Source organism: Lupinus angustifolius, chromosome LG06 (genome assembly GCF_001865875.1).
Source record: "Lupinus angustifolius cultivar Tanjil chromosome LG06, LupAngTanjil_v1.0, whole genome shotgun sequence".
Taxonomy (NCBI): domain Eukaryota; kingdom Viridiplantae; phylum Streptophyta; class Magnoliopsida; order Fabales; family Fabaceae; genus Lupinus; species Lupinus angustifolius.
In genome coordinates, this window is record NC_032014.1 from 22,260,776 (window position 1) to 22,277,885 (window position 17,110).

Consider the following 17,110-nt stretch of genomic DNA (forward strand, 5'->3'; position numbering starts at 1 on the left):
GGTAGGGAAGGTATTAGCACCCTACCCGTCCGCCTTAAGCGGTACCCTTCATTAAAATATATGACTTTATTATTATTATTATTATTATTATTACTAAATTTTATGATTAATTAATCAATTATTAAGAAGAAAAAATAGTTTTTTATTATTATGCCTGACAAGATTGACTTTGGTTCTACGTACCCCTATCAAGAGGATCAAGGCTTACGTAGTTCTTTAAGTAGAAAAATGTTTGTTGGTTGAGTGTATTTTAATTAAAGAAAATATATTTTTAGTAAAAAATATACATATTTCAAGTGTTGTCTATTATTGGAAAAAATTTATTTGGTTAATTTTTGTTATTATTACATAATTAAGAAGATAAAATTTAATTGATTTTGAGACTTAATCGATTGAATAGAAGCGGCGTAGCGCGACCTTTCGAAGATGATTTGAGAAGAAAGAGGCCTTCGGGACGACCTTCTCTCCATCTTTGATTACTTCTCAAAATTATTTTATTTTTTAAAAATGTATTTATAACAATGTTGCCATGTTTTATTTTAAAAAAAAATGTTTAAATTTCTGTTACAAAGAATAATTTTACTCATTTACAGAAAAAAGAATTTTCATAATTGACAAAGGATTGATACTAAATTTTGGTTAATGAAGGAACACAAAAATAATTTCTTTTACCATTTAATCATTTATTATTTATTCCAAAAAGAAATAATACTTAAATATTTATCAGTGTTTTTTTAAGTTATGCCTAAAATAATTAGTAAATTGTTTTATTCATAATTTATTTTACTTATTAATATTTGTATCATGAAATAAATAAAAATGTAATTTAAAAGATAAAAGATGTAAAGCCTACATACCTCATTGCAAAGAAGGAATGGGATTTTGACACTGTTTGGGCACAAATTGTGTGTGACAAGAGAGGGACATGTGGCGCAAGGTGGTTGGGAGAGTGTTGTTGTTGGGTTGTGCTCAGACACGTGGCGCAGAGCAACTGGATGCCTTGAAGAGGTGCACAGAATGGTTCATGGATGCGCATGCGGGGAATCCCATGTGCCTATGGGAGCAGTGATCAGATGTGGCCGGTTGCAGTGAAACCGTGCCACGTTTTGGACGTTGGTTGGAGGATGTGAAGTCAATGTAAAAGTAAGCATATCCTAGTGCTTAGAATCAGCCATAAAAGCAAGTGCACAGAACAACCATACACCAACGTGCACTGGATCTTTGGCTTTGAAATTTCTCTCTCCAACCGTGGTTTCTCTCTTTTGGTGTTATTTGTTAGCAATATATCCACTGTTCTCAGTATTGACTGTGTGTTTTCAGTATTAAAAATCCCCCTTCATTAAACTCAAATGCTTCTATTTATAGATTAATTTCCTAACTTAAACTCCCTAACTTTAGCTAACTGACACAATCAGATAACATATTTTTAGGGACTGCAAACAACCAAATCCTGACCAGTTCAAATTTAGCTACTCTTTGATTTTTATTTGAATTTAAATACTAAATAAGCTTCCAACAATTTTTATTTTTATTCTTTTGGTGATTAAATTAATTCCGAAAATTACTAAAACTCAATAGAAAATAATTCCATTTATTTAAATTTAGAAAATAGTTATTTCGTTTTTTATTTATTAGTTATAAATTCAAATAAGCTTAATGTATTTATTAAAATTACTTTAATAAATTCAAAATTACATAAATAATAATTGAAAAATAGTTTTAATTATCCTTCATTTATCTAAAATATAATTTCGAAAAAAAATTAAAAAAATTAATTAATAGAATATTTTTTCCATTTTTGTTTTAGAAAATGACATATGGGTTTATGAAAGCCCACAAATTTTTGTACAATTTTTTTGACAAGAATAGCATAGGTTTCTAGACCTTCTTTTTTTACAAATTTATTTTTTGGATATTAAATTACTTCATCTTTAAACTTTGGTTAACCTAATCATATAGATGTAGGAACCTTAATCTGATCAGCTTAATTATCTCTAAATTCCTAGTTAATTTAATCAGTTGGATTTAGGAACCCTAATGTCATTGATTTATTTATTATTATTTTTCGAAAATAATTATAAAAGATTCATAAAAAATATTTTAGTTATTTTTATTCATCAAATATTAGAATTTTGGAAAATGTCAAAATAAATATAATGAATTTAATTTATTCTTTTTATTTACAAAGTTTTTTGGACCTTTTTCTGGGCAGGACAAAATTGGGTGTTCACACATGAAAACACAAAAAATAACAAAAGATAGAATAATTGTGGATTGCGTCTTAGGTCTAGTAATTTGTGCCTAAACTCCTCATACAACTAGTGATTTGACTAGCCAGAATCCATGTGGATTACATTATTCCATTTTTCTTGGAATAGGCATAACATGTATGCCATTCTCCTTACTTTATTTCTTCTTATTTCATTTATAATAGTTAGTCAGATTAGTAATACTTATCATTGTAATATTTGACTATAATTACAACAAATGCATATAACTTAGTTGGTAATTGATAATTGTAATATTAACTTTGCTTTTATCATATTTCAACAATTTTAATATAAGATGTGATATCGGACGTAAGGGGTACGCTTCGCTCATATTTTTTTAATAAAGCTTCTAAATAAAAAATAATTTTGGAATTTCTTAACCAATTTTTAATATGAGATGTGGTATCAGATGTAAAGTCGATGCTTCCCTCATATTTTAAAATAATATAATTTAAATGTTACCCTTTTTTAAGAAATAAAATTAACCCAACTAACAAACTTTTTTCTACCCAAAGAACTACATAGTCTTGATTCCCAAAAAAGAGATACGTAGGACCAAGATCACATCTTGTCAGACATAATAATAAAATAAAGTATTCTTTTGGTAAAAATATAATAATAACACAATTAACAATCCATGCAATGTAGCAAGAGTACCGTTCAAACGAACAATTAGGGTGCTAATACCTGCCATAGTGTGTAATCAACTCCTGAACCTGTATATCAAAGTCCAAGGCCCAATACGATTGGGCCAAAATATTTTTCTACATTTTTGACTGAAAAATGTAGTGGCGACTCTAATACGGTCGTGCTGCCGAAAATTGGGGCACAACAATAGGTTATAAGAGAATGAGGGAATATACAAAATATCATGTATGGCTAGGCTCTTGGATATGACTATGGTTCTTGAAACTTTGGACAAAACCTCATGGCCATTGGGTAACCTGACCCTCACAGGTCTAATTTTGTAGCAAGTATAGTAAGAGGACATGTTATAAGCAATATGATTAGTGACGCCATTATCTAACCTCATGGCCATTGGACAGAATGTTGATCACATTTTCAGCATTAGACGCATCTTTCTTTTGCCCATTTTGTTGTTGCGACATGTTGATGAGGCCTTGATATTGCTCCTTAGTTAGTCCATATGTAGTGGTTTCCTCTTTTTGTTGGTCATTATCATGTCTAGAGGTGGTAGAGTTAACTTGTTGATTCTTGGTAAACTAAAAATTAGGAGGGAAGCCATGAATCATGTAAAGTTCTCAATAGTATGTCCTAGTTTCTTGCAATGTGTACAGAATTTGCTTAAATTTGTGGACATGTTCCATGAGCCTTTGCCATAGGAATTCAGATTTCCCTTGATTGATCCTCTATTGTTATGTGCTCCATCTCTTGCATACACTCCATTTTTCTTCCAGTTTGTTGCAACATTCATTGCCTTTGCTTCTGTTTCATTGTCATACATCTATCTTTTTTACTGAATGACTAATGAGAGAACCATATTCATGTTTAGAAGAGGTTCCATAAACATGATTTGAGATCTAACACTTTAATATGAGTCATTTAATCATTTTAAAAACCTGATAACCTTGTCTTCTATTCTGAATTTCTCATTGTCACGACTGCATTTGGAAAGAGGTTTGAAGATTTCCAATTCATCCCACATTGTCTTCATCTTAGTGTGATATTTACTAACACTGAGATCTCATTGCCTATAGTTAGCTATGGTTTCGTGTAGGTCTGCAATCTTGAACAAATTACCTTGAGAGAACCTTTCTTTGAGTTCTTCCCAGATTTCATATGCTTTGTCAATCCATAGAATGCCTTGCGAAATTGATGGAGAAACTGACCTTATGATCCATGATGTGACTATGTTGTTTTCCATTTCCCAGGATTTGAAGATTGGATCATCATTTGCTGGCATTTGAATACTGTCATCAACAAACTCGAATTTTTGTTCAGAGATGAGGCTCATCCTCATAGATCTACTCCATTGGTGATATGTTTCACCATTTAAAAGTGGTGAAACTAGTGCAATCCTTGGATTATGTGAGGGATACTAGATCTTGTGTGGTATACATGTGTGAATTGGCTTGTGTTGTGGAACATAGTGAAGAAGACATCTTGAATGCAATAGAGCTCTTTATGAAAAGAGCTCTAATACCATAAAAGAATGTCAAGCATCTGTTTTGAATGAGAGATGAAGTGAGTAACACTTCTTGCTTAAGAGAACAGAGATTGAAAGAGAGAATGAAATGAAAAGTAATTCCTTTTTTGATTGATTTATTGATTAATTACAAAGATGAGTTACTAACCCTATTTATACAAGTTAAAATTAACATAACAAACTATCAAAATATCCATAGGAACAATAAATACATATGCTAAAATACAATGAGATGAAAGTTATTTGGGTTGCTTAGAATATAAGCAACCCAAGTCAATAATTTTAAGGTTGTGTTTGTGTATCTGACATTTTTGCCCAACCTGCTCTTGTTTTGGTGCATAATCCCAAGATGTGAAGCTTGGTGATATTTGTTGGTTTTGATTTCATCACGGAGTTGTGTAGGTATTATTTTAGTCTTGTGATGCAAGTTGTATCTACTAGGATTCATCATTGGTTCTGATTTCTTCATGGAGCATATACCTCCTACACCCTATCATCTAACCACCTTATAACTTCCTTTTTTTGTTGATGGTGGAACTCGAACCCACAACCCCCTGCACTTCATTCCTTACGACCACCATCTTCACCATCAGACCACCTTATGACTCCCGCCTTGGTAGTTGCTTCTGATGTTGTGGTAGTTGCTTTTGGTGCCTTGGTAGCTGCTTCGTGGCCTTGTTTATCTAATATCACATAATTGAAAAACTTACGAAAATTGCATTTTAGCATAAAAACATGATAGAGAGAGAACACATAATTGTCAAGAATGTGGTTTGTTGAAGCTTAGATTTTAAACCTTGTGTTTTCTCTATAGTTCTCACCAATTCTCAAACAACTCATGCTTATTACATGGAGTACCTTGTGTCACGCCAACAATGATGTTGCAAAGCCACAAGTAGTGGAAACATCCTTCTAAATAAAGATTCTCAATTTCGTGGGGCCATCCTCCAAGTCGTCGTTCCGATAAGATTTTTTTACTTTAACAGTTTGTTTGCAAGCTGAGTTTTAGATAGAACGAGACAAAATATTTAAGAGCTATGAATTAAGACTCTTAAGCTTTCATTCTTCCTCCAAAACCTAACTCAGAAATGAACTTGCGTGAAAAGTAGTTGAATATTAATAATTAATAAATGCTATAAATGAAGGGTTTGTGATTTAAAGAACCAAAGGTTTTGGGCATGGAATATACCTTGAATCCTGTCGCGCCCCGATTTTCAGCTGCACGACTTTGTTTAGAGTCGCCACTACATTTTATAGTTAAAAATGTAGAAAAATCTTTTAAGCCCAATTACCTTGGACTTTTGGATTTTTGATATCCAGGTTCGGAAGTCGGTTACAAGGTAGGGAAGGTATTAGCATCCTACCCGCCCGCCTTAAGCGGTACCCTTCAAAAATATATGACTTTATTATTATTATCATTATTATTAAATTTTATGATTAATTAATCAATTATGAAGAAGAAAAATAGTTTTTTATTATTATGCCTGACAAGATTGACCCTGGTCCTACGTATCCCTTTTAAGGGAATCAAGGCTTACGTAGTTCTTTAAGTAGAAAAATGTTTACTGGTTGAGGATATTTAATTAAAGAAAATATATTTTTAGTCAAAAATATTCATTTTGCAAGTTTTGTTTATTATTGAAAAAAAGGTTTTTGTTTGGTTAATTTTTGTTATTTTAATTTAAAAATTAAAGTTTAGTCGATTTTGAGATTTAATCGATTGAAAAGAAGCGGCGTAGCGCGACCTTTCGAAGATGATTTGAGAAGAAAGAGGCCTCCGGGGGCGACCTTCTCTCCATCTTTGATTAACTCCCAAAATTATATCAAAAACATTTATAAAAAACTTTCATGTGATTGTATTAATAATCTTTGTTGTCATAGTAAAATGTTCTAATTATTGTTATTATTGGTAGTTATTATCTTTTATCATATGACAAATAATTTTTATTAGATTTTGCTAGAACTAATGTTAATATAATTTATAGTGTTGTATGATAACATAATTATTACCCGTTCGTCCTCCTAGCTCTTAGCAAAGGGAGTCACTCTCGGATGGAACCAATTTTAGCCAAAGGGTGCATGGTTACTCCTTATTACTCCGCGTTCGTTTCGGAAGATATCCTTAATCCTCCTTTTCTTCCCTTCCTTCTAATCGACGACTACAGAGGTGCCCTTACGGTGATGGCGAGACGACGGCAGGATGGCATGATGGTGATGGCTTGCTATTAGGGTTGTGATGGTTTTCGGGTAAGGGGTTTATTCGCGGTTGGGACATCCCTTCCCCTTTTCGTTCCGATAAAGGTGAATTCATCTCCTTTTCTACTTTTCGATTTTACTTGATTGGTTTTTGGTTGCTGCTTGGTTTTATTGAATAGGTGAATTGAGGGAGAATGCGGTATGGTGTGGTGGTTCGCGGTGGCTTTCCGACTCGGGGTTTCCTTTCTCACGATGATCACCAAAATGAGGTATGGATTTAGTTACCGTCTTCAATTAATTATTTCCGAAAGGGTTGGGATTACCAAATTCTTAACAACTGGAAAATGATTCCTTTATTGGAGTTACTAGGAAATTAGGGGTATGCTCTCCCGTAAGCTTGATTCCGTTTGTTAGATAATTCTTTAATTAAGCCTCAGATTCGTGTTACCGACACATCATGATGATAAAGATGAGCATCCTCAGTTATTGCTTTTCATTTTAACAACTTACATATAAGGCTCTTACTGAAAGTATATGTCTATTTAGCTATTACAGATGTATAATAAGTAAAACGTCCTTCTGCTTGTATTTCATGAAAAAAATCTTTTTTGAGATTAACTTGCGTTTCAACTTAGCACAAATATATACGTTTCTGGACAACCGAGTAAACAACAGGCAGTTAATGTAAGCATATATATTTAGAATGCAAACTAAGAGATAAATGATATGTCTAATGAATACATCTTTTATGATCGGAATGCTTACCTGATTGTACGATTATCCTGGTATTCTGAGTGTATGCTCAGTGCTGTGATGTGTGTTCTGAATGTGCTATCCTCTTCTTGATAATTGTGCTATCTGTGGTCTGATTGTTGACTTATGGGTGTGGTATATCACTCTTTGATATATGCGTTGCAAATGTAGTTATTCTTAGACTCATATGATATGTCTCTTTAACAACTGTGTATTGACTGTTCTCTGGTTCTTTTGTATGGTTATAGGTTATGTATGTGATCTCTGTTTGGGGCTATGTAAGTGTATGTGTGTCTGGATTTTTCACTAGTTGTGTGTATTGTGTATGTTTCTCCCCCTGACTTGCGTGTGTTGTATGCCTTTTATAGCTGTATGTTTATGTTGCATTGGCCTTTTGCTTTCTGGATACCCATTCTGAAACTGCCCAATAACTATTCCCATTCATGCTGATTATGATTTTTATGTAACTGCTGAGATATTTCTGAATTCTCACCTACTGATTTGCCTTTTATGCTTACTGGAATACATAACTGTAAAAGGAATATGCCAACTGGTGATGACTTCTGGTTTGCATTTTTTGAAACTCTTGTATTGTCCCAGTTATTGCTGATTTATGTGCATACGTAACTGTTTGAGAAGATTCTTATTTGCCAATGATGACCATAATTGGAGTAGAATGGTAACTGGCCTTTATCATGTAACTCATGGCTGATTGGTGTGATTGCTTTGGAATAATTATTATTTACTTAAGTGTATGTGTAACCAGAAGAGAATATGTATTCTGGTTTGCTGCTTTTGAACTACCATCTGCCTTATTCAGGGAATCATGGTTATAACTATCTTCCAAGAGGTATTTGTATGCTAGAAGTATCAATTGTATCCATTGTATGTACATTAGTAAGAACTTTTGTGACTGATTCCCCTAGTTTAATGTGTCCATTCAAGAACAATTCTATGCATATCTTCCTGATGAGGATTCTACAAATCACGTTATTGTCATTGTCTTCATTTGCTGCCAATCCTCTCTCTCTAGCTGTTGTTATCTTGGCTGTTTTCTCATTTGGGTTAATGCTGGATTTTTAGGTTCAAGTGCAGACCTGGTAATGGCTTGTGGGCGTTGGCCAAAGCCAAAATCAACAATAAAGGGTTTTGGTTATTGATCCCCTGCCCCTTCTATTAATAAGGATGTTGTTATTGCTATATTTCTTGTACTAATATATTCTGTTTGTTTTTGTAGTGGATGATTCTATTTGGTGTTAGACTCATTGACTGCTCCATTTGGTTCACCATATCTCTTCGCCTCTTTCATTATTTTACATCATCATTAATTGTTGGTACCAAAGAGCAACACAAGCTTCAGATGCGAAATCTCAGTGTCCAGGTGAGATGCTATAATAAGGTTCCAATTGTAGTCTAGTTTTCTGCACATATGCAAGAGCAGTGAGATTCCTTTCTCACTTAGCCTTTTGTCACGGTTGCTCATCAATTTAATCAGGGGTAACTTTTTCACAACTTTCTTTTCCTTTTGCAGGATTAGCTATCTGCACCAACACAACTCTTTCTTGACACACAGGGTGCCGAATGAGAAGCTGCTCCATGGCCAAAAGCTTTAAACTTATTCCCTTGAAAATATCCATGTCATCCGCACCAAGCAACATTATCTTCCCTTGATCAGAGAACTGCTTAACAAGCTCTCCAACTTTTTCTTCAGTCTTTGGCATGCTCATTTATTGAATTCATGATTCTAACAGTAGCTTTTTGTATATCAATTACACTATGGTGAACTCATTAGGAAATCTCCTGATTTAATGCACGTATATTTTATACTATGCACCCTTTTATTCCAAATTCGGGCCACTGTTTGTATGATAGATAGTGTAGGCTCCTGAGTAACTTTATGTCCAGGTTATGGTCTTTGATAGCATTAATCAAACTATACCTTAATTCTTAATCCGAGTGTTCATAGTGATATGAACTTATTTTCTATCGGCTTCCCAACTTTGATTATTGCTGAAAGATGTTAAAATCCTATTCTAAATGAGAGGAAAGTTGGGTGTTGCATGTAAATTAATTTAGAAGACATAGTTGATTTTTGGGCATTACCACATATGAATCATACCCAACAATATTAATCTGCAACTTAGTTACCCAAATGCTCTTGCGAATCATGAAACGATTTATATAATTTTTGAGTTTTGCATCAAAGATAAAAAGTAAAGGTAGGACAAAATTGGGTGTTCACAAATCCGAACATGATTGAAGCAAATGGTCCTCATCTAATTAAGGAGTTTAACTTAATATGTAACTCCTAAATTACTTGCTCGTGTTCTAATAAATAGGTCACTAAACTATTTAAAGTTTAAAAATCCTAGCCTATATTTTTTTTTGGTCAAAACCGGGTTAAAACTAGGTCATCCCAACTTAAATTGCTAACTTTTGTAAATATTTTTATTAATATTATTTATTACGAAACATGTATTGTAAAATATAATTTACATCATCTTATGTGTGCTTCAAGTGGAACGAACTTGTTTCACTTAATTTATGTGGTTCACTTCATTACATTATACCATGAATATAATTATTGTACTGTATTCATTGCTTCAATCGAAAAATTGGTAAATCAACTCATACTCAATATGGTATGTTAGTTATACTAGATATACGATTAAGTCGGTCATAACTAGAAAATATAAATAAAATAGTATCGTACCGGTTAAAATTGGTTTATACATAAACAAATTTCATATTTTTTTTAAAGTTACATTAAGGATTTGAACCTCTTACATGTTTTTAACATAGTCAATCATTCAATGTTTGAATTTTATGTTGCAAATTATAATAAATATTACATTTATAAATTTATTATATATATATATATATATATAATTTAACTGATATTCTGTTAAATTAGTTAATTATCGATTGAACTACTTTATTATTATACCACTACTCTGATCAATATGATGATCGATACAATATTAATTATTTTTTATTATATAAAATACCCATTGGTCAACAACATATGATATATGAAGAGTTTGTTGGAACACAAAGAAAGTAGAAATGAAAGAAGGAAGAAGAAGAAGAATACAATGAATGAAAAGGAACCAAATGAAGTGAGTATGAGTGAATATATGGCACTTTCTATTTCCGGAATTTCATGTTAGTTAAGTTGGGTATACAACTCTATTTATAGTAAATGGCAAAACTAACATAACTACTTTTTGAATTACAATCTAACATAGCTTACTTCATTTCCATCCATTTTATATTTGATGAAATTATATGTGGAGATAAGTATATCCTAAACAAGTTCGAAAACCTAAGTATTAATTTACCAAAAAAAGAAAGTGACACTTCTATAAATTGATTTTGCATCTCTTTACAATCCTTTTAATATATGTCTTAAGAAGACACCCTATATTGTGTGCATATACACAAGTGTCCTCAAATTGATGTTTAAAACATTTTTTGCGCAGCAAAACAAAACCATATATTAAAACAGTGCAAGAGGTGTTAACTCAATACAACAAATCAATCGATTAAGATGGTTGAATTATACAAATCTTAAGGTTAATATATTTTTATTATTATCTAGAATGATTGTTCTTTTGTTCATCAATATTGTGACCATGTTACCTATTGCCAAAAAATTCAGCATCCCAAGTTGAGAATAACAAAAAAAAATGTTCTTATTTAAGAATAAAAGTCAAAAAATAAAAATGACACAGTGAAAACAAAGTAAGAATGTTTTTATTCCGTTAAGAACAATCACTTTGATTGTTCTAAAGCTATGATATTAACCCACAATACAAATGTTAGACTTATTTCTTAATATACTCTTTCCATGTAAGTATATCTAGTTAGGCAATATATTACATTTGACCCAATATAAAATGATATATTTTAGCCCATGTAATTGGAGAGAAATTAGATTTTAACACCATATTAATATTTCATCTTAAAACTAATTAACAATACATTGACGAGAAAAATCCCTTCATATCTTTGAACAAAGTATTTAATAAAGCTACATTTTCCATAACTCAAACTCTTCCTAACAAGTCACTCAAGCTTTAAAGACTAAAAAAGTTTGTAAATTTGGTTTGCCATGAATAAATTTGACAAAATGTCAAATTAAACCTTGAAATTCTAACACCATATATACTCCTTAATCAATGCGATACCTTTAACCATTCACTTCATCTAAGGGAGAATTACATTCACAAAACAATAATCTTGAAAAAACATTTTTTAGGAAGTAATGCATTCATAATTTTGAAAAGTTATATATTTAATTTTCCCATAAAAATCAATATCTTTTAAATCCATTAAAGTACCCAATAATAAAAAGGCAGCATTAAAAATCATATGCTTTATGTAGGGTTTGCAACTTCCTTTCCGCCACATGAATTCACTATGATATTACACAACGCAAATTAAACAAAAATAAAATAAAAGGGAGCAAAAAAATACATCTAATAACATATAAAGAATATATATTATATCTGTATAAAACTTTGCTCTATAAATTAATAAAATCATATTATTTCTTGACAAATTTGTACTTCACTGATTCTTGGCAAGATTCTTCTATATCATAGAAATTTGAATCAACTTATATGCTAAAAGCAGCTTTTAATTTTCTTCCATTTTTGCTTCTGTTGCTACTCTAACCATCAGCATCACAATCTCATCAATGATTTGTTTGCAAAGTTTTATAATCTTCAACTTTTGTTGGATGAGTACCATAGCTTTTTCTGGCATATCAATATCTTCTCCATCTCACTGCCATTCACAGTTTTTTCTTTTCGACATCCCCATCGCATACCCTTCGCAATGGTTGCAATGGCGTCCACAAAATAACTGGACTCGCGAATGATTGCGTACCCGGTTGGTCGTAAAATTCGATCCATTTCCAACAACACATACTTCATTTCACACCTGCCACATAACAATCAATGTTTAGACCAATCCAGGAACAGAAAAACAACAATAACTAAACCTTAATCCAGATGGGATCGACTGCATGGATTGAAAGACGTCATAATATACTATATCATAGATCGTGATATATCCTAATAACCCGAAAAGTCAATCCAACTCATTCACCAAGTGTTCAAAAGAAAACACATTTACTTCACTGAAAAATTATGAGTTCAGCCTACTCTTTTACTCATTTTTTACACACCATGTGATGCGGCCGCAATATTGCGATTATGGTGACCACTGCAACAGTGTCACAACGCAATTGCGGTGTGATATTGAATCACAATAATGCGGCCACATTAGGCCGCAACGTAACTGCATCAAACCACATTTAGAACACATCAGGTCGCATCAAATTAAAAAATATAACTGCAATCGTGACCATAGTCGCGACTTCAACCACAATTTAAAATACCGGCTTGGACATGTATGAACTCATGGTTAATCACTTGTATTAAATGGTAAACAAAAATAGTGCAAAAAAGTACTATGAGAATATATTGGTTGTGACTAGCTTCCAAAACTAACAACTCAATCTAAATGCATATTCATGAATAGATGAGTTGAGAAATTCACCTGTGACTTTCTGCACTGAAGAGTCCATCAAGATGAAGCATGTCATAAGTTCGAGGGTATGTCGAAAAAGGTTCACACCTTCAAATACATAAATCAAAAATCAACACCATAAGACCAAAATATATTCCATGATTCATAAATTAAAAAAAAAAAAAGTTATAGTTCATATCCAAAATTTCACAATTACCAGTCATGGAAGGTTCCAATAAGGCCGCGATCATAAACAACTGGGAGCGTATTGGTAGCATAAGATGACACAACATTCATGACCCAAACAGGGTCGTTAGTCAAGGCCGCGGCAAAACCTCCGTATACCGTATTCATGTCCATCACATTTCTTATCTTGTTAGTCCCGAGATCAGGGATCAATTTTTTGTAGTGCGCAATATGCTTTTTCCATTTACTATCATCACGCTTGAAAGAACTGGCACTCCCTCCGTGAAACATAGAAATGCGTTCGGGTGTAGCGTGCAGCCGCTCTGGCCACTTAGAAATGGATGTGAGACCCGATTTCTTGAACTTCGGATCTGGAACAACGATACAAGCACGGAGTGGAGTATACCATGCTGAATCTGGTTCAAGGCTGTCATCACATTTTGGTGGATAAGTCTCTCTAGAGAGCTTATCATAGCAATTATTATCAGGCGACTTCTGCCATACAGAAATGTCATCCTTTTTATTGTACATTTTGAAGCACAAAGAAGTCAGCAATTCTTGCAACTTCTCGTAATCCGATCTTTGGTCTTCGATTGTTGTGTTCCATCCGCGCCACCTTCGCTCATAGTTGATTGGTGGACCAGACAGCACCCAAAATCCTCCAGGGCGAAGGATTCGATGTATTTCAAGGAGATACACTCCACCTACAACCAGATATTGCATCACTTAAAGAATGGAAATTTCGAGTGTGCTTCTCGGCTATAAGCCAGAGAGGTTAGCAGAAAATAGTTTACGATTCATGGAAGCAGTGACAATTGAGTGAAACTGGCAGCCAAAAATAATGTGGAACCATGATCAAGGTCATATTGTTTACCATTTTATAAAATGGCCACATTTATCAGGTGTCGAAAAAAGACTCAAACGACATCAGCTTCACAATAATTGAAAGCAAAGTAGTAAAAAAATGAGCAGTGTGATCTGTTAAAACTAGATGCTCATTGAACTACATAAAACCCTGAGTAGAAGGAACTTTGCTCCATGCATTTACAACAATGTGTGAAACACAGTTTAATTGGCTACGATGAGGTTCATAATCACCGAAAAATGTTGCATAAACATGAAAAAATTACCAAATTCTGTCCATGGGATAAGGCATCTAGAGCAATGAGCCATATCAAAGGAGTTAGATGGGAATGGAAGTCTCTGAGTAGAAATGACACCAAGAATTGCTGGGATACCGCGCTCCAGAGCAAACTGAACTTGAGCTTCATGATTATCTCGAGGGGCTAGAGAAACTGTTAGGATCCCACGATCCAACAAGTCGCCACCCCAACTAGCAACCTATAAACATAACAATTGTGTGGGTTAATTGATGCAAGTATGTTGTTTATTACGTTGTTTAGAATCGCAACGAAACTAATCCGCAATAAACTAAACATACATTCACCTTGCATATAAGAAAACACAATTAAAAGAAGGATTTTGTTATCTGTTAAGGTGCCTAAAGAGGATACGTTTATCCGGAAACCAGAACACAAATCTTTTGGTTCTTTAAATACACCATTTCCCAACAAAAGTTGTCTTCGAAATTTATTGTTGAACAACGAACTTCGAGAATTATAATTGCATAGCTGTTTGGTAGATAAACACAATAACAAAAAGGAAGATATAAGAAACTCACCCCACATCCAGTATCAATGGCAGTACGAATAGACCCGTCTTTCATTTCTGGGATCAGATCTTGCATTAAATCAACATATTCACCAACACCATTCGGAAACATAGTGCCTCCACCGGGAAAAAGAAACTTTTGCCCTTCCTTTTTCAACCAATGCTGATTAGATTTCTGTGTGTTAATCCAATCATATGGTACATTCCTAACATTACATACAACAAAGATATAAGGAGTCACAAAATATCAATTACAAGAAAACTTAATCACACAAACTTTGTATTGTTAACTCATAAAGCATATAGCTATATACCTGTACCAACATTCATCTCTGCTTTTTGGCCATTTTATTGGAGGCTTATACCCATCAGGAGGAGGAACTAAGCATTCTTTCCTCTCGAAAATCGGAGGGCAATGTCGTTCCAACAAAGTAAGCCGATATGAACCATACTTTCTCCATCTCTATAAAAGTAAACATGAATAACCAATTAAGACTTTGTTCTGCAAATCCTACTGCATCAAAAATAGACTGTTTCTTGCAACATTACCCTTGGATCTGTGCAAGGAGTATAGTCCTGATATTCACTGCTGCACTCAGGAAAGCTCGTTGATTTCACCTGCAAAGAAGCTACAAAGGATCCCTTCGGAGATTCGAGGGACTTTTGGCTGTTAATGAAGGCAAATCTGCTCTTTTGGGAACAAAAGATCCCACCAACGTAGAAAGAAAATCCACATAGCACCACAAATATGATTGCCATAGGGACAATCCGGTTCTTGTCTGTCTGGCCGATCGGCTTTCCATCTTTATGCTTCATCATCAGAGATATAATCAACTATCTGCAGAAATGAATTACACTACACTCAACTTCTAAAATGCAATCATGTGATTCCTTTCAACAACTCATATACACTTACAAAATTGTAATCACATCAACTAATAAAAAAAGAAGAAATCGGCATCAGATTACATTCAAAATTGTCTCTTATCATCATCATTTATCAATCACAGATTACACTCACAAAAAAGAACAGGTGGAACTCACAAGTTACAAGGATTGATTCAATAATCCAAAAGTTTAACAAACATTGCTGATTGCAATAACACACACAAGAGTTAGAACACCATCACTATAACCAGATCAATGTAACAAGACACTAATTCCAATAACAGATCTAAATATACTTCAGTCACCAACCATTAAAGGACATGAGGTAAGGTATGAATATAAAAATCTGATACTTTTTCTACTGACACATGCTACTTTCCACAACACTCTTTGTCTTTATGATTATTTTCACATGGCATTGGGGCCCAAATATTCATTGATCCAATCCTAGTCCTTCTTCGAAGAGAATCCTTCTAAACCACTCATAAAAAGAACAAAAGTAAAGAAGTTCTAGATCTTACTCCAAGCTCTATTGCTAAGCAAAGAATAAACAGAAAAAGAGCACAAGAAAAAGCATCACATAATAGTAATATAAAAACAAATCATTTTTTAACAAACTTAATGAACCCATGAATTATTAACATCACTGAAAGCTGAAAAAGAGCATGAAGAGAATAACCCTTCAATCCAAAGTTCTTCATTGATTCAGTTTAAATAAAAAGAGCATAAAATAATGCATTTTGCACCCCAAAAAATGATTTTTTTAGACTAATCCTGAAACCCCATCTTAAAACTTGGCAAAAAGTATAAATCTTTGATGAAAAACACACAGAATAAGCAGCACTTAACAGGTCCACATAAATAGAAAATTTGAAGAGAGAGAAAAAACAAGACAACATGAAAAAACAGAAAACAGATCCATGAGAGAAAGAAGAATGAGAGAAGTGAAAAGGTAGAAGGAAGATGATGAAAGAGAGAAAGAGAAAGTAGTTAGTAGTTACTATGTTAATCTCTCTCTCTCAGCTTCTGCTTGTGAATGTGAGTGAAAGAGAGAAAGAGTGGTGTGATAAAAAAAGATAGACTTAACTAAAAAGATAAATGAGGGTTAAGTAGAAACTAAAGTAGTTGTAGTAAGAGTCATATATATATATGACATATATATATATATATATATATATATATATATATAGTTGTAGTTGCATGGCATCATGTGACTTAGCTGTCATGTTTAGATGTGTTTTTCAACACCTTCCACCCTCCTTCTTCCTATTTCCTTTCTTTCAATGTATAAGAGTGGAAAATGAGAGAAAAGGGGAGAGAGGAGAGGAAAAAATATATCTTAAATATAATAGATTTTTTGTATTGTTTACCGGAGAATCCTGTATCAGAATGTGAGGCTCAGATTTAATTTTATTATTTATAATAATATTTTGTCTAAAAA

At 33.1% G+C, this 17,110-nt stretch overlaps 1 protein-coding gene across 3 annotated transcripts; it reads right to left on the minus strand.

Annotated features, from left to right (window-relative positions):
- Window positions 11,840-16,775, minus strand: LOC109350208 (probable methyltransferase PMT21). 3 transcript variants are annotated; one of them, XM_019591379.1, is made up of 8 exons: window positions 16,671-16,775; window positions 15,331-15,619; window positions 15,096-15,244; window positions 14,792-14,987; window positions 14,241-14,451; window positions 13,142-13,814; window positions 12,955-13,032; window positions 11,840-12,333 (listed from the first exon to the last, which is right to left on the minus strand). In XM_019591379.1, the coding sequence occupies exons 2-8, from the start codon at window positions 15,598-15,600 to the stop codon at window positions 12,117-12,119; spliced, it is 1,794 nt and encodes a 597-aa protein (XP_019446924.1). In that variant the 5' UTR covers window positions 15,601-15,619; window positions 16,671-16,775; the 3' UTR covers window positions 11,840-12,116. The 3 variants fall into 3 exon arrangements, with proteins under 3 accessions (XP_019446924.1, XP_019446925.1, XP_019446923.1); XM_019591380.1 differs by lacking the exon at window positions 16,671-16,775 and adding an exon at window positions 15,826-16,479; XM_019591378.1 differs by lacking the exon at window positions 16,671-16,775 and having other exon boundaries at window positions 15,331-16,479.

Coding starts and splice junctions, on each gene's coding strand:
- LOC109350208 (XM_019591379.1), bottom strand. CDS start 15,600: ATGATGAAGCATAAAGATGGAAAGCCGATCGGCCAGACAGACAAGAAC. Junction 14,452..14,791: donor CCATTGATACTGGATGTGGG/GTGAGTTTCTTA, acceptor TTATGTTTATAG/GTTGCTAGTTGGGGTGGCGA. Junction 13,033..13,141: donor ATTGGAACCTTCCATGACTG/GTAATTGTGAAA, acceptor ATGTATTTGAAG/GTGTGAACCTTTTTCGACAT.